The sequence below is a fragment of the Xenopus laevis genome, chromosome 2S, assembly GCF_017654675.1.
Source record: "Xenopus laevis strain J_2021 chromosome 2S, Xenopus_laevis_v10.1, whole genome shotgun sequence".
In the NCBI taxonomy this organism is placed as follows: Eukaryota; Metazoa; Chordata; class Amphibia; order Anura; family Pipidae; genus Xenopus; species Xenopus laevis.
In genome coordinates, this window is record NC_054374.1 from 11,711,971 (window position 1) to 11,730,642 (window position 18,672).

At 38.7% G+C, this 18,672-nt stretch overlaps 1 protein-coding gene across 1 annotated transcript in view; it reads right to left on the reverse strand.

The window, feature by feature from the left end:
• Positions 1-18,672, reverse strand: part of gbe1.S (glucan (1,4-alpha-), branching enzyme 1 S homeolog) — a 53,605-nt gene that overhangs the window by 33,006 nt on the left and 1,927 nt on the right. The window contains 2 exon segments of the mRNA NM_001094899.1: positions 954-1,069; positions 2,654-2,823. Of these exon segments, the coding sequence (NP_001088368.1) occupies positions 954-1,069; positions 2,654-2,823 (286 nt within the window).

The following is an 18,672-nucleotide window of genomic DNA, read 5'->3' on the forward strand; positions in this document are numbered from 1 at the left end:
AGACTGTGAAACCAGAACCCGGAAGTCGGCATTTGAAGGTGGCGGGCGGGAAGAGCAGGAGAAGAGCTCAACCAGCACCCGCCCTCCACCCGCGAGGAGCAGTGTGAGGTCGACCCGAGCCCATCTGACCCGCGGGTATCCGGTAGACCCGCACATCACTACAAGTCACGTGTCTGGAGGCAGCTGGGAAGCTGCCAATATGTTTAGCCCCATGTCAGATTTCAAAATTGAATATAAAAAAAAATCTATTTGCTCCTTTGAGAAATGGATTTCAGTGCAGAATTCTGCTGTAGCGGCACTGTTAACTGATGCGTTTTGAAAAAAAAAAAACATGTTTTCCCATGACAGTTTCCCTTTAAGTTACACCCACATTAACGTATGTACATTTCTAATAGTTTGGGGAAGGCAACGCATGTTTTAGCCCCATAATACTCCCATGCACAAAAAAGTGGACAGAATTGTCTGATTAGAAACACATCAAATTTCTCATTAACCAACAAGTTTGATCTGTTTGGAAAATCAGTTAAATACACAATAAGAAATGAATAATCTTAATTTTCCGTGACTGCAGGGATTCATTGCTCAAACCAAAAACGAAGGACATATATGAGCTGTCAAATCCCCTAGTAGGTTATGTGCAATATATTTTCCTGGTTGATTTGATCAAAATTCAATTGATACTAATTGATATAAAGCTTTCCTAACTAATCAGAACTAGACTGAGAGAAGGTTGTTACAGTTTGGATTCAATATTTGGCAGTAAAATCCTAAAATTGTCATAGATCAGACTCTACATAAACATTTATAAAAAGGTGCCTTTTAGTCTTTTAAAAGGATTAGCATCAAGTTTGAGGTGAGGGTAAAGCTTAATCATTATGGTTTATCATTTAAAATATGCAACACAAATAAAAGCCAATGTACAAATAGTAAATAAGCATTCCTGTAGCACAAACCTTCAGCTTTGATCCATGAGGAATTATAACAGATTTATCTTCTCGGGGTGGAATATGTAGTTCCCATTTCCCATAATCCAGTTTTTTATATGGATGTGAAAAAGGGTTCCAACCATCTGAAACACAGATCATCTGTTCAGTGTACATTATTTAAAGTTGTAGTATTGTCCTTCAAGAGGGCTGCAAGTCAGCCTATATATTATCAGACATTGTTTTGCTTTTACAAGAATTTAATCTTAACTACAGAAGTAGAGCAGAGACATTGAACATTGTTTTTGAGGCATTTATAACTGCCCAAAGCAACCATAGCTCTTTAGCAGTAAAGACCTGTGCCTCCAAATATGCCCCAGTAGCTCCCCATCTTTTCTAATGAATCACTGCACATGCTCTGCTGCTTAATGTCACAATATAAGTCTGATTAATAAATTATTCAGATTACTGGTACATGGCAGCACAGAAACCATCACAATAAGGGGCCCATTCACCAAGTTCGAGTGAAGGAATAGAGGAAAAAGAGTTTGAATTTCAAATGTTTTTTTTGGCTACTTCGACCATCGAATTGGCTACTTCGACCTTCGACTACAACCTTCGACTTCGAATCGAACGATTCAAACTAAAAATCGTTCGACTATTCAATAGTCGAAGTACTGTCTCTTTAAAAATTCCCCCCTAGTTCGCCACCTAAAACGTACCGAGGCCAATGTTAGCCTATGGGGAAGGTCCCCTTAGGCTTGCTAACAATTTTATGATCGAAGGATAATCCTTCGATCGATGGATTAAAATCCTTTGATTCTAAGGATTTAATCGTTTGATCGAACGATAATTCCGTCGATCGAACGAATTGCGCAAAATCCTTCGACTTCGATATTCGAAGTATTTTAATTCGCCAGTCGAATATCGAGGGTTAATTAACCCTCGATATTCGACCCTTGATACATCTGCCCCTAAGTATCAGAATTAATAATCAGCCCTGTTGCATCAACTTATGTGAGAGGCAAACCTAATGCTAAACTTGATTTGACAACCCCTAAGCTTAGCTTCTCAACAGCCAATCAGAGCCCACTGAGCATGTGAGTGTCACAGACACTTTCCAAGATGGTGACCCCCTGTGACAAGTTTGAAGTCCTGAATCATTGCTGCTATTGACAAGCTGAAACTTTAGCCTGGTGCAATAAGTTCACTATATAAAATTTAATTTTTAGCCATATTTATATATTTAGGCTTTAGTTCTCTAAATGGATATACAATGTTAAGTGAATGGACACCAATTATCAAAAATACTTTCTTTCAAACAGAATCCTTTGCACTTGTCTACAGTTGCACATGGCACCCATCCTAAATCCTTCCCTGAACTGTGAACATTATAAGTCGAGCACTGAAATGACATAGGCCTTAATCTGACAAACTGAATGCAATTGTGCGAGACGCCTCAAGGTGCACCAGCAGAATGTTGACATATGCTAATGGTCACTGCAGGCAAAAGAGTCCAGTGATCAAGGTCTATTAAAACCATAAAATGCAGTAAAGTTGTGTTTTTGAGCATTTCATTCATTCATGTAGTGCAGCATTCATTTTACATTGGTTAAAAACACTTCATTCATAGGAAAAGTCACCAAAACACAAGTACATGATTGAAAAAGTGCCCATCACATTGGAAGTAACATTCAGCACTAAAAAGGTTATTTGAAAAGAATACTTACTAAAATCTCCAGTAAGGAACATAGCTTCAGCTCCAGGAGCCCATTCCTTACAACAAATCCCACCGTTTTCAAGTACATGAACGCCAAATGATTGGTAACTCCTGGAGAACTTTTCCAAACCTCCTTCATTTCCTTCAATGCTTTTCAAGAGTCGGTCAAATAACCTGTACCTTATCCGGGAAAAAAAAAAAAAACTATTTTACTTGTACATGGTTTATATGTTAAATCTAGAGTCTAGGGGCCAAATTCACTAAGATTCGCAGTTGCGCCAGGCGTAACTTCGCCGCACTTCGCCAGGCGTAGTTTCGCCAGCGCTCCGCAAATTCACTAAAATCCGAAGTTGCGCTCAGGGGTAGCGTAAGGTTGCGAAGTTACGCTAGCGATGGTTAATTTGCATATGGCGCCAAATTCAAATTTCAATGGAGGAATACGTAGAATCACTACAAATGCCTGGGAAACCTTCAAAACATCAAATAAAATTTTTATTTTGCCCTACACATGTGCCCACTGTATAGTTAAGTTGCCATGAGTTAGTAAATGTAGGGGGGAAGGAGGGGAGCCCCAAAAATGTTTTCGATCTTTTTCAGCCTATCACCCATAATATAGAAAAAACGCCAGCGTTTTTTGGGACTTAGAAAAAATTTTAACTTTTTTTGAAGCAATCCCCGTCTACTCTATTGCGCTTCCCTGGTCTGAGGTGGCGAAGGAAGTCTAGCGTAAAAGGTAGCGTTCAGTACACTGCGCGCGTTAGTGAATTTGCGTAGTTACGTACGTAGCGAAAATTCGCCAGGCATAAAGGTTGGGACGTAACACTAGCGTATTTACGCCAGCGTTCGTTAATGAATTTGCGAAGTAACGAAAATGCCCAACGCTAGCGGGTGCGAAGTAACACTAGCGTATTTACGCCAGCGTTTGTTAATGAATTTGCGAAGTAACGAAAATGCCCAACGCTAGCGAATTGACGCTAGCGTTAGGCGCTTAGTGAATTTGCCCCTCGATGTTTCTAGAAACCTTCAAAAATGATTCACTCCAGGTTTCCAGTTTAAATGCACGATGCATTAATAAGCAATATATAGTCACCTTCATTAGATGGGACATACTTCCTACCACTCTTTTTGTCTTTAGTGACATACTGTGTGCAACCTGGATCTTCTCTAGATTCATCACAGCACATAAAGAATAAGAAGCAACCAATGAATACTTGGAGGTCCTAAAAGATCTCGGAATGCGACAACTGAACTTGTGGCCACAAGTTTTAACGGGACAGTCACATTATGGCAGCATTTTGGCAATATCCCTTCACTTTAGAATTAATTTATTTGCCCAGCCTGAACACAGTAGCTCCAAACATATCTAACTCACTATGGTAATTAAAACATAGTAAAAAAAAAAAAAAAAAAAAAAAAAAATCCCTCTCCATCTGTGCATTGAACAGGCCATATAATAATAGCATAAGCTAGAATGAATGGATCTGGTAAGAGCTATAGGGGTAGATTTAGTGAAGTTAGAGATCACCACAGTCCACTAGTGTGAAATTCCGCCTTTCTCCATTAATTTCTATGAGATTTTAAAAGGCATATTTATCAAATGGTGAACTTTCACCCTTCGATAAATACGCCTTGAAAAAATCCAATAGAAATTAATGGAGAAAGGCGGAATTTCACTCTGCGGACTGTGGTGATTTCTAACTTCACTCTTTGATAAATTTACCGCATAGAGTATGTGTAGGAACCTCAGTAATCCAGCAGGAGACTTTGATATTCAGAATTAGTTATCTTTACCCACGAAGCACTTTGATGAACTTATACATAGGAACGCAGATGGTGAAGAAGAAAAAATGCAGAACAAGCAAACGTCAAAACAATGGACGAAGCAAAATAATATAGTGGGTGACAAGACACGATAACCTTGAAAACAGATCCTGCAGTAATGGAACTGCCTCTTCTGGGACCGTTGGATGAGACGTTCTTTATAAAAGGTAGATGCCACACTGAATGCGTAAAAATGACAATAATACAGAATATGATGCCTACGTTACTGTATATTTTTTTTAAATGTACACTATACTAGTGGAACCGGTCATGTGTCAACATTTAGACAATTATTGGTTAAATGTCAGTTTGTGAGGCCGTTGTGCATCCAACATATCAGTACTACCTGTAATAAAGTACTTTTCAGATGACAGGCAAAAAGAAGAACACACAATCAGTATTCCAGGAGCATACGGATGCTTGTGAAGGGTACCGTCGATATTTGATTTGCATCGGACTCAATGACAATATTTTTCTTATTATGCTTGATTATGCTTGCCTCACCCCTTGCTCTGTCCAGTCCTCCTCTAGTTATACTTTCTCCTCTAGTTATACTTTCTCCTCTAGTTATACTTTCTCCTCTAGTTATACTTTCTCCTCTAGTTATACTTGCACGGATGCCTGTCCCAAGCTTTTCTGACCTCCCAAACATGTGGGGGCCGATTCATCAAGAGTCGAATATCGAGAGTTAATTAACCTTCGATATTCGACTAGGAACGAAGTCGAAGTATTTAGCGCAAATGCTGCGATCGAACGATCGAAGGATTATTCCTTCGATCGAACGATTAAATCCTTCGAATCGTTCCATTCGAAGGATTTAAATCCAACGATCGAAGGATTATCCTTCGATCAAAAAAAACTTAGGCAAGCCTATGGGGACCTTCGCCATAGGCTAACATTGACTTCGGTAGCTTTTAGCTGCCGAAGTAGGGGGTCGAAGTTTTTTTTAAAGAGGCAGTACTTAGACTACCGAACGGTCAAATAGTCGAACGATTTTTAGTTCGAATCCTTCGATTCGAAGTCGTAGTCGCCGAAATTCGAAGTTTTTTTTACTTCGAATCCTTCACTCGAGCTTCATGAATCGGCCCCGTGGTGTCAGCGGCATCTGCTCATGTGCCTTTAATCTCTCCAGTGGGATTTGGTTGATACAACAGGGCAACAAGTTAACCTGAATTTAAAGTATACGGTTATGCTCTTGCCTTTAAAAAGGAATTCAACAAACTCCAACAGGGGAATGTAATAAAAGTCGCAAAGAGCAAAACAATTCGCAACAATAAGACTAAAAATCCACATCTCGCAATGTAATATTGTTCCTTAAACTGTTATTGCATTGCGAATTTTAATTGCGCATTGCGAATTTTAATTGCGCACTCATAAGAAGTGCTTGAAGGTGTCGTAATCTTTTGGAGCAAACATAACGACTTTTTCAGTAAGAAGTTTTATTACATTGACTGCGCGTTGGCGCAAACTATAAAATTCGCAAACGGTCTTTCACCGTCGGAAGTGGTCGCTAAACAGTTTCCGGGCTCGCAAAAGCTATATTAAATTCGCACAAAGCAAAATTTGTTCGCGCAAAGGCATAACTTTTCGCATTGCGAATAGTTTTTCCGTTAGCGATTTTTATTACATTCCCCCGTATATGTTTAAATGCTTTACTACCTTCTGTCACACTGTATACCTGGATGATATTTTGTTATCAGAGAATGACCTTTGCCAAGACAGGACCTGCAAAAGTATCCATTAGAAAAGCCAATGGCCAGCGTTCCAGCACAAGAGTAGGACATGGCTGGCAAATTAGAGTCCTGTATTGATACATCAGTTCTTAAAAGGTGCAATACAACTTTTTTTTCCCCACCCTTGATACAAAGTACAAAAAAATCCTATAAAACTGCAGTGTTAGAAACCTCCATTTCGGCAGGCATTTTGTAGACATGGACATAGTAAGAAGCGAACGTGCAAAGTATAAAAAACAGTAGTGTTGTGCTGCACTAGTAAAACTGGTGTGTTTGCATCAGAAAGATGACTATTGTTTATATAAACAAGCTGCTGTGGGGGCAGCCATTCAAGCACAGGATACACAGTAGATAACAGATAAGTACTACTATAGTTTATATAAACAAGCTGCTGTGTAGCCATGGGGGCAGCCATTCAAGCACAGGATACACAGTAGATAACAGATAAGTACTACTATAGTTTATATAAACAAGCTGCTGTGTAGCCATGGGGACAGCCATTCAAGCACAGGATACACAGTAGATAACAGATAAGTACTACTATAGTTTATATAAACAAGCTGCTGTGTAGCCATGGGGGCAGCCATTCAAGCACAGGATACACAGTAGATAACAGATAAGTACTACTATAGTTTATATAAACAAGCTGCTGTGTAGCCATGGGGGCAGCCATTCAAGCACAGGATACACAGTAGATAACAGATAAGTACTACTATAGTTTATATAAACAAGCTGCTGTGTAGCCATGGGGACAGCCATTCAAGCACAGGATACACAGTAGATAACAGATAAGTACTACTATAGTTTATATAAACAAGCTGCTGTGTAGCCATGGGGGCAGCCATTCAAGCACAGGATACACAGTAGATAACAGATAAGTACTACTATAGTTTATATAAACAAGCTGCTGTGTAGCCATGGGGACAGCCATTCAAGCACAGGATACACAGTAGATAACAGATAAGTACTACTATAGTTTATATAAACAAGCTGCTGTGTAGCCATGGGGGCAGCCATTCAAGCACAGGATACACAGTAGATGACAGATAAGTACTACTATAGTTTATATAAACAAGCTGCTGTGTAGCCATGGGGGCATTGTCTTTAATATACTGCACAACAGTGAAGAAGTCTGAAGGCTGACCAACCCCGTCTGCCCACATTTAAACAGAGGCAATTATTTTAATTGTATTTCCTCCCGGATTAGCAGTCAGTAAGAATTAGTACTTTAGAAAATGTAGTTCTTTATAGATACATTTCTGTTATCTGAATATGGAGCGGTATCTTTAGGTATGTTAAAGGCAGTCATGTGCAAAATTACTTCTTCTGGTTTTTAAATTTGGTTCCATAGTTTTGTTTATGTTTTTTTTTTTTTTAATAGGGTTTTACAGTAAGCACAATTTATTTACAGCAAGACCATCCTTCAATAAAGCAACTGCTTGCTTCATATGTTTTTTTTTCTTTTGTTAATGAATGGAATGAAAACCTTATTATATTAGAGCAGGCACTCAACAAACAAATCCTCCACACAGACGTGTAAACAAAATTAGTATATCTATTCGGTTCTATGGCATAACCTTAAGCGTTTCTGATCTCCACAGACATTCATAGGACTACGATTAAGGGCTAGTCCACACGGGGAGATAGCGACGCGTTTGCGGCGACAAAGCGCCGCGACCGGCGCAGGCGACAGTTTTGTATGGGCGCCTATGTAAAAACGCCTGTGCTAACCACACGAGGCGATGCGCTTTTTTCAGGCGACTGTTGAAAAGCGCATCGCCTCGTGTGGTTAGCACAGGCGTTTTTACATAGGCGCCCATACAAAACTGTCGCCTGCGCCGGTCGCGGCGACTGTCGCGGCGCTTTGTCGCCGCGACCGCAAACGCGTCGCTATCTCCCCGTGTGGAATAGCCCTTAGTGTCTGGACATACAAAACGCGTATGAAGTTTCACAGTGTGCAACTAAAACATTTCACACTGAATATATTTCACCAAGTGAAAATTCTCCCAGTATGTTGCATACTTTTCTCTCTATAAAAAGGAATGATCCATCTTCAGACATCTAAAGTTGATTAAAAAGAGGGGATTTGACTTCTGTCAGTATTTGAATTTTGATATAGGAGAAAAGAAAGAAGAAAAAAAAAAGGGGATACTTTCTTTTCTCCTATATAAAAATTCAAAAAACTTTTCTCTCTAATGAGTGCAAACACAATGAAGTCCTTAGAGCCTGTATGTTTCATGGGTCAGTACCTACCGACAAAAACAGTGACCTTTGTGTGTTGTGGTCATTAAATCCGGTGTTCTTTACAACACTCTACCGCCTACACATTGTACCTTTACTCTTTGGGTCAGGTCTCTGCAGATGGTATTGTTCAATGGTTCCAACCTTACACAAAAACCCACAATAAACAGACTTCTCTTGCAGTAATCCGTTTGATTTTGATCATATAATATATGTCACCACATCTACGAATGCTTACACTACTGAATGCAGGTAATTCAACTTCTAAAAAGACAGTATTTTTCCCCAATAAGTGAAATCATAAAGATCATAAAGAAAAGAGCTAGGATAATTTTTTCTTTATCAGGCAAAACGATAGACTTATCCTATGGAAATCAACCTAACTAGAGACGCATCACTTTTTTTTTTAAAAAGTGTTTGAAAATGCGGTTTCTTGTTATCTTGTCAATACAAAGAAGTTGTTCAACATTAGGCTTGCAGTCAAAAGGCATGTATTATATAGAGTCTTGGAGCATCTAGGGCAGGCCTGGACTGGCAATCTGTGGGTTCTGGCAAATGCCAGAGGGGCTGCTATAAGGTCCCATAGAAAGTCAATATTAAGTGGGCTGGTGGGAGCTGTTTGGGCCTCCATGTGGGCTGATTGGGCCTCTGTATACCTGAAATGCCAGGGCCTATTTTAATTCTCAGTCCGGACCTGGTCTAGGGTGGCAACCAATGGCTATCCCTATCCTAACCGACCAGGGCATTTGCTTAGACTGAAGGAAAGGGGGACGATTGTCTAAAGGGCTACTTTCACACAATGGGGGAGAATTCACAAAAAAAGTTGGTAAAATAAAGTAACCCAGAAGTGGTGGTCGACAAATTTGTAAAATGTCGAATAAATGGCAAATTCACAAAGGCAGATGTTACAGTTTTTTAAATTGTCTTTTCGGTGGACAGACATTTTGCCGAGCATTTTCAAGAGACAATTTGACCGTCTTTTTCATTTCGGAGAGCCTAATGTGTCGGAACATTTGTCGGCAAAACAAATGAGTTTACGAGCAATTCATAAAAACGTGGGGAAAATCGTCGCCGAAAAAAACATGCCCGCGTTTAACGATACGATTTCAAAAGTGCCATATATGTGGGGAAAATTGGCAGGTAAATGCTCTGTGAATTTGTCGGCTGTTACTACGACACTTTCTACGATGTTTTTGTGAATTCCCCCCAATGAGTTACAGTACCACAACATTTTATAAAAGGTCATAGCACTCATAACTCTTACCTTGTAAACAAAATATGCTGGTGAGGGCACTTAGACCAACATTAGGTGGCACTAGTACCAGGTGGCAGATTTTTTGCTATAAATATGCCTGAACACAAGGAGTATTATTGTGTTTAATTATTTAAACACATTATCCCATACCTCCCAACATTTTGGAAATAGAAAGAGGGACAAAAAGATTTGCCATGCGGAGCACTGACCACACCTGTTTTGTAGCCACGCCCCCTAATTACCATGTTCATTTTACAAAATGTGGCAGGGTATGAAAGTTTGAACACATTTGTGGTTTTTATGTGTTATTTGTGACAATATTTGATTGACAGCTGAGTTTTATAACAGCTATAAATGCTTTAATAAAAAATAGTAATTGGATTTCATATTTAATTTGAAAAGGACTTGTATTATACAGATGTGTGTGTCTGGGTGACAGGTCCACTTTAAAGAAAACAACGCACAAGGCAACAATCAAACATACATACATCTAGAATTGCATTCTCTCAAGCAAAGAAATTATATATAGACCTTCTAGACATTTTACACTAATCCAGATCTTAATTTGAGAGGAAAAAGTGGGAATATTAAGGCGAGAATCAGACGAGGGCTGTTAGCTCATGTTTCATATTACACAGGAGAAAATAAACTGAAAGGTCAGTTGAACAGTTACAGCATTGCCCTTTTCCAAGGTAATCAGAAGAGCACGTAGCAGAGACATGGACAGAAACGCGACTGGAAAAAACGCTGATAAAGATCCACACTGATTAACGAGAGAGTAAGGAAGAATAAAATATTGCACAGTGCATCATGTTATTTTCGAACCGTAATCCTCAAGACGGAAGCGTTTTATACGTATTCAGTACAAATTACAGGTTGTCCCTTTATGCTACAAGAAAAAAAAAAAAACAAATTAACATAAATTGTAATTATAAAGTATACATGGATGACTTATAACAGAGACGAAAGTACCGCTCCTAATACAATCAACCAGAAATACTACGAGGGCATTTAATTATAGGCCATGTAAAATTTGAGGGGTTTTCGGTCACTACGGACACGGGATGTTTAAACTCAACAGTGGTTTTGGTAATCTGTGCCCAAGAATTATGACATGTGATAAATATGGTGTATTATAACTAGGAATGCACCGAATCCACAGTTTTGGATTCGGCCGAACCCCCGAATCCTTCGCAAAAGATATGGCCAAATACAGAACCATTAAATTAGGGGTGGGAAGGAGAAAACATTTTTTACTTCCTTGTTTATGAGTTTTTTTTTTATTAAAGGGATACTGTCATGGGGGGAAAAAAAAGTTTTTCAAAATGAATCAGTTAATAGTGCTGATCCAGCAGAATTCTGCACTGAAATCCATTTCTCAAAAGAGCAAACAGATTTTTTTATATTCAATTTTGAAATCTGACATAGGGCTAGACATAGTGTCAGTTTCCCAGCTGCCCCAAGTCATGTGACTTGTGCTCTGATAAACTTCAATCACTCTTTACTGCTGTACTGCAAGTTGGAGTGATATCACCCCCCCTCCCTTCCACCCCCCCAGCAGCCAAAGAAAAGAACAATGGGAAGGTAACCAGATAGCAGCTCCCTAACACAAGATAACAGCTGCCTGGTAGATCTAAGAACAACACTCAATAGTAAAAATCCATGTCCCACTGAGACCCTTCAGTTATATTGAGAAGGAAAAACAGCAGCCTGCCAGAAAGCATTTCTCTCCTAAAGTGCAGGCACAAGTCACATGACCAGGGGCAGCTGGGAAATTGACACAATGTATAGCCCCATGTCAGATTTCAAAATTGAATATAAAAAAATCTGTTTGCTCTTTTGAGAAATGGATTTCAGTGGACAATTCTGCTGGAGCAGCACTATTAACTGATGCATATTGAAAAAAACATGTTTTCCGATGACAGGATCCCTTTAAAGGGTTGAATTCTCCTTTAAAGGTCGAAATTTAGTGGTGAAAGTAAACTATTTCTCTAACAAATGCCTTGATAGTTATTAAAAGATCAGAATAGAAAAAGTACCAAAAAAAAAAAAAAAGAAGGATGATGCACTAAAAATATAAAAAACCTCTTTCAGCGCAGCTCCATCGACTTCTATGGGATTCAACGGCTTTTACCTGGTGCAGTTTTGTATTAGAATACAATTTTTGTGTGTGGGGGGGAAAGAGATCTGAATGTTAGTAAATCTGCCCTCACAGACTTAAAGGGGTTGTTCACCTTTGAGAACTTTTAGCATGATGCAGAGAGAGATATTCTGAGACAATTTGCAATTGGTTTTCATTTTTTTATTAATTAAGGTTTTGGAGTTATTTCGCTTTTTATTCAGCAGCTCTCCAGTTTGCAATATCAGCCATCTGGTTGCTAGGGTCCAAATTACCCTAGCAACCATGCACTGATTTGAATAAGAGACTGGAATATGAATAGGAGAGGGTCCGAATAGAAAGATGAGTAATAAAAATTAGCAATAAAAATACATTTGTGGCCTTACATAGCATTTGCTTTTGAGAAGGGGGTCAGGGACGCCCATTTGAAAGCTGGAAAGAGTCAGAAGAAAAAGGCAAATAGTTCAAAAAGTATAAAAAATAAATAATGAAAACCAGTTGAAAAGTTGCTCAGAATTAGCCATTCTATAACATACTAAAAGTTAACTTAAAGGTGAACCACCCCTTTAACAACTTTACCTACAAGGCTATCTCTATGCCAACTTTACATCACAAACCTTATCTCCAACTCATCGGCCACGGTTTTCCTCCAACTACTTTACACTTTCCTATTCCTTGCCCATTGGGTCTCAAGATACTTCTGATGTTGTTGTAGCCAATTCTTGGGTTTATAAGTATATGGTGTCTTAAATGGCAGACGCACAATTGTATTCCTCTACTTTTCTTTTTTCTAAACACATCTATGCCTTAAAGTGAGAGGGGTGTTTAGTTGCATTTCCGGTCATATCTTCCCCTGATCTCTGCTAATTTGACAGTTCTTCAAACATTGAACACCAAATATTTTACTTGCAGGAATGAAAACAAGTTAATAGAATTTGATATTAAACCAGTAGCATTGCAACATCACTGACCTTACCCTTAACTTATTAAACATTTCATAATGTCACAGGTTCCTGTGTAGCCTTTTAAAGGGCTAATGGCCTTTAAACACTGTGGCTAGTTGAACTCCCTAGCAAATCAATGGGTCTAAGTGTCAAATGCCATTCATGCGGTTTTGTATCTAATTTTAAGCAAGAAACTTACTGCTGCTTGCAAGGTCATTTATAAATGGAATATGTTAAGTTGTTGCTCTTGACAGGGGTCAATAGTAATTATTAGGCCTGGGAAATATGAAAGAAGACAATAATAGTGGAGACATTACAAACTCATTTTGTCAGCCAACATTCTCACAAGGAGACGAACCTGTTATAGCCAAGATTATGACCTTTGTCAAATGGCAATTCTTATTGAGCGCCTCACAGCAAACATAACATTACAAAGTTAGAGCAGAGATACTTCTAGATTTAAGGCACGGCGTGACCCAACAAACTGATAAATGCTTGAGCTCTGCAACAAAATGTGTTGCCACACAAAAAGTTAAAAGGTCAAATTGTTAGATTTAGTTGTAAAAATATATATATTATATATATCCTGTAATCACAATACTTAGATTGAGCTCTTTGCGGTTATTACTTTACATTGAAGGACAACACAAGTTCAGTCAATTGATACTACAGTTTACAGTACTTAAAGTGTATAGTGTGTGTGATAGACACACACACACATATATATATATATATATATATATATATATATACACACACACACACACACACATCTATTGTCGACAATATGTTTGACAATAAATTTGCTTTTCTAAACAAGTGAAAGATCAGGAAGGAGAAACATTTATTACTTCTTTGTTTTTTGACAAAAAAGTCACAATTTCCCTCCCCCTAATTTGCATATGCAAATTAAGATTCAGATTTTGTTCGGCCGGGCAGTTCACCTTCATAAAAAGGTAGCACAGAAGTGAGATCTATTATCCAGAAAGCTCAGGACCTGGGGTTTTCCCGAATAAGAGGTCTTTCTGTACTTTGATCTCCATAAATTGTCTACTGAAAAATCATTTAAAAAACCTATTAGGACTGTTTCACTTCCAAAAAGCATTAATTATATCTTAGTTGTGATCACGTAAAAGGTACCGTTTTATTATTAGAGACAAAGGCAATCATTTTTAAAATTTATAATTATTTGATTAAAATATAATCTATGGGAGATAGCCGTCCCGTAATTCAGAGCTTTCTATATAGCGGATATCCTGATGGATCCCATACCTGTACACAATTTTTTCTAAATAGGTATTTTAAACGTTTCTTCCTCCCCTATAAGCACTGTAAAACAGAACACTTTCAGTTACATTTCATACATTCGTTGATACATTTTACAACAGTATCTGGGAAGAAAACAATAACTGTAGCAATGTACAAATGTACCAATAGTAACAGATAAGACTTCGGGTTTAGCCAGAGATATTATCCAAAACAAATACCCCAATTCTGTGCTGCATAACCAAGGACTAATTAAGAGTGAGATGTATCAGCAGGAAAAGGATTTCTTTTTGGGGCAACATAAGATACATAAATTGTCCATTCATTTCATGTACTGAATAATTACTGTAAAATTGATGCATGAATGTGCTCCTTATATTATTTTTAGAAACAGTTTTGCAACGGAATTCTGCACATCATTTCTGACATCCTTTTAAAATGTTAACCAAGTATAACAAACAATATTCAGACCCAATTTGCAACAGGGTTGGTGATTCTTTTGGAGACTACACTGAAGGCAAACACTAATTCATCATGCTAGCAGCAAAGACTGATCAGATAACTATAATGGCAAACCATATATAGAGTAATAAAAATAGGAGGAGAAAGCTTCGAGTTCTGCTAAACAGAACACTATTTAACTCAGGTCTCCAGTCCGACTTCACAGAAGGGATATTGCGGCCCCTGAACCTGCTGAAACAGTGACACCACTATGTAAATGCAAATATGGACGTGCGGGCCGGCCCGATGACCGCGGGTCGGGCCGACCTTGAACTCTTTTTCGCGGGTGGCATCAAATGCCGGCTAATGAGAGGAGTATAGAGCTATATAAAATAAAAACCATAAATAGCTACACTAAGGGGCAGATTTATCAAGGGTCGAATTTAGGGGCAAATTCACTAAGATCCGAAGTAGCGCCGGCGGTAGCTTCGCCACACTCCGCCGCACTTCGGCAGGCGTAGTTTCGCCAGCGCTACGCAAATTCACTAAAATGCAAAGTTGCGCTCAGGGAGGCGAACGGTAGCGAAGTAGCGTTAATTCGCCAAGCAAAGCAAAGTTACGCTAACGATGCCTAATTTGCATATGGTGCCAAGTTAAAGTACAATGGGTGTATATGTAGCAGCAAATACATTACATTACACAAGCCTGGGAAAGCTTCATAAAATAAAATAGAGTTGTTATTTTGCCCTACACATGTGCCCACTGTATAGTTTAGGTGCCATATGTTAGGAAATGTAGGGGGGAAGGAGGGTACCCCCAAAAAATGTACAATCTTTTTTCCGCCTATTACCCTTAAAAAAGGAAAAGACGCCAGCGTTTTTTGGGACTTAGAAAAAATTTCAACTTTTTTTGAAGCAAGCCCTATCTACTCCATTGCACTTCGCCTGGTCTGAGGTGGCGAAGGCAAGTCTGGCGCAAGAGTTAACGTTCATGAAAATCCGCAACTTAGTGAATTAGTGTAGTTACGTTCCTTCGCCATAGCGCAACTTCGCCCGGCGTAAGGGTGCGAAGTAGCGCTAGAGTAGGTCCAGTTCGCTAGCGAATTTACGCTAGCCACTTTGCGCTTTAGTGAATTTGACCCTTACAGTTCATGGGAGTTTTTTTAAACTTTCACAAACTCAAAATTCGACCAACTGCAAATTTATGAAAAAATTCTAATTTTTCAAACTCGGGTGAATGGGATCAACCTACAAACTCAAATCAAGAGGTCTTTCTGCACTTTGATCTCCATATTTTGTCTACTGAAAAATCATTTAAAAACCCAGCAGGCTTCCAAGAAGCATTTATTATATCTTAGTTGGGATCAAATAAAAAGGTACTGTTTTATTATTATAGAAAAAAAGGAAATCATTTTTAAAATGGGTATTTAATTGATTAAAATATAATGTATGAGAGATTGCTGTTATGCAATTCAGAGCTTTCTATATACCAGATATCCCAATGGATCCCATAACTGTACACAATTTTTTCTATAAATTTATCTAATTTTTTCTATTCAAGTTTTTTTCTCTTAATAAAAAAAGAAAAAACGATTTTCAGGAAGGCTGCAAACAACTCAAAATGGATCCCAGGATGTCCCCCGTAAGCTAAAATATGAATTAGTAGAGTTAAAGGTGGCAAATAGTCAAATTTGAATTCTTAGGGCCAGTAATTCACATTTTATTTTTTAAAAACTCGATTCAAATTTTAACTATTCCCTAGTTGAATTTCACTTTAAATTTTTTTATTTTTTTTATTTTAAAATTCAAAATTCAAATTTTCACTTCAACCCTTGATAAATCTGCCCCTAAGTTATACAAGAGCAGAACTGTTTTTAAGACTAGAAAGTAATATCTAGTTGCACTTACTGTAGATTTAAAGATTTATAGCCAAAAAAACAAAGAAAACTGTGCTCTATCTTCAGGATCTCCGGTCTTTTTCCTTCCCTTCAGCAAATTTCCAGCACTTCAGGAGCATGTGCAGTTACTAAAAGACTGCTCTAACTGCGCATACACCAATACGGCGTTCACTTAAAGAAGAAGACGAAGATCCAGAAGGTGGCATCCATGAGCTCCACTGCGCTTACTGATACATGATCAAACTCTAAGGGGCACTTTTAGGGGTAACAAACTATGTGGGGGGGGGACAACCTTGGGTAGTAGGTAGGTTTTTTTCTTATTGGGGGGTTAGTTCTCCTTTAAACATGAAATAAACCCAATAGGCTGGCTTTGCTTCCAATAAGGATTAATTATATCTTCGTTGGGATCAAGTACAAGCGACTGTTTTATTATTACAGAGAAAAAGGAAATCATTTTAAAAACGTTAGATTATTTGGATAACATGGAGTTCATGGGAGATGGCCTTTCCGTAATTCTGAGCTTTCTGGATAACGGCTTTCCGGATAAGGGATCCCATACCTGTACAAGTTATTGGTGCCAGTCCATGAACTGAAGCACATAGTACCATACGTCTTGTTCACCCTCATTGTACGCTATAGAAAAGGACAGCTAGACTTGATGGTTGTGCAACAATGTAAAACGACTTTATTTATAAGCAGGGTTATAACTATAGAGGAAACAGACCCTGCAATTGCTGAAGGGCCAGAACTATTGGAGCCAAGTTGGACATTAACTGATCAGTTTGAGCAGCTGAAAAATAAGTTTATGGAAAATATCTTGTTCCCAAACCTTAGAGGCCCATTGATCTTGCTGAACTGGCATCTGAATCGAATCAAGCTGCATGTGATTGGATGTTCACCACAAGGCAACGCAAGTGTTTATCGTGCCCTATGGATCTGCATTTTTGGGTGCGGGCATACTGAAACAGGGTTTTTTTACAGGGGTGTTGAGTGCTGGACTTCACTGCTGTGAGTAGATACCCACATGGCAGAGCAATATCAATTAACCACACAGTATCAGAGGAGTAACTAGATACTACTGGGCCTCACAGCAAATTCATTTTCAGGCCCCCTGAAATATCTAGAGGTTGACCTGTTTTACCAATATCTATTGAAATTGTATATGAATTAGGGCCCTATACCTCTTACCCCCCCCCCCCCTGCTTCCTCTGTTGTTATGCCCCTCCAGTGGATCACAGTGAACCTGCACCAAATGCATGTTAACAGACCAGTAACAGCAAAAAATTTCTATAAAAAAAAAAAAAAAAAAAAAAAGAGACACCAAACACATATTAAATTTTAAAATCGGCAAGTCATTATTAAGAAATAACTTACTGAAACTCCTCTTGCGCTCCTCTTCAGAAACAGCGACAATCCATCGTGCGACGCTCGATTTCTCCTCCCTGGCTATCTCCTATAAGGAAGGCAGGGAGGAGAAATGGAGCGCTGCACGATGGATCGCCTTTTCTGAAGAGGGACGCAAGCAGAATTTCGGTAAGTTATTTCTTAATAAAGACTTAGCGACTTTAAAGTTTAATATGTGTCGGTGTTTTTTTTTTTCGTAGCATACTAATGAATTTTTTTTTTTTTTTTTTTTTAAAAATGTTGCCGATACTAGGCCTTTAAGAATCGTTAGGCAAGTAGTTCCTATTTCCCTTCCTGAACCCGTTCTTATAACTTTTAGTATGTTATAGAATGGCCAATTCTAAGCAACTTTTCAATTGGTCTTCATTATTTTCTATAGTTCAATTATTTGCATGTTACTTCTGAGTCTTTCCAGCTTTCAAAAAAAGGGGGCCACTGCCAGTCCACATAGGGGCTAACAAATGGCAAACCAGAGCCCTTATTTGGTACCCCCAGGTCCTGTTTTCACGCTTGTGTTGCTCCCCAACTCTTTTTATATTTTAAAGTGACTCACGGGTAAAAAAGGTTGGGTATCCCTGTTCTAGTTATTATTGGGGTTGGAAATCAGATTTACATGGCGTTGCATGGCGTTATCAGATAAAATCTGACCCACAAAATCTACTGTGTAGTTTTAGGGTTAAGGGTAGGACTACATGGACGTTTCCGTCGCGATCCGACACACTGCGACAAATCGCATGCAACGGAAATAAGGTAAGTGAATGCATTGTCGGATGAAGTTGCGTCGGATCAACGCTGTGGCTTCTTCCAACATTTCTATCCAATACCTTATTTCCGATTTGTCGCATGCGTTTTGTTGCAGTGCGTCGGATCGCGGTGAAAACGTCCATGTAGTCCTACCCTAACTCCTC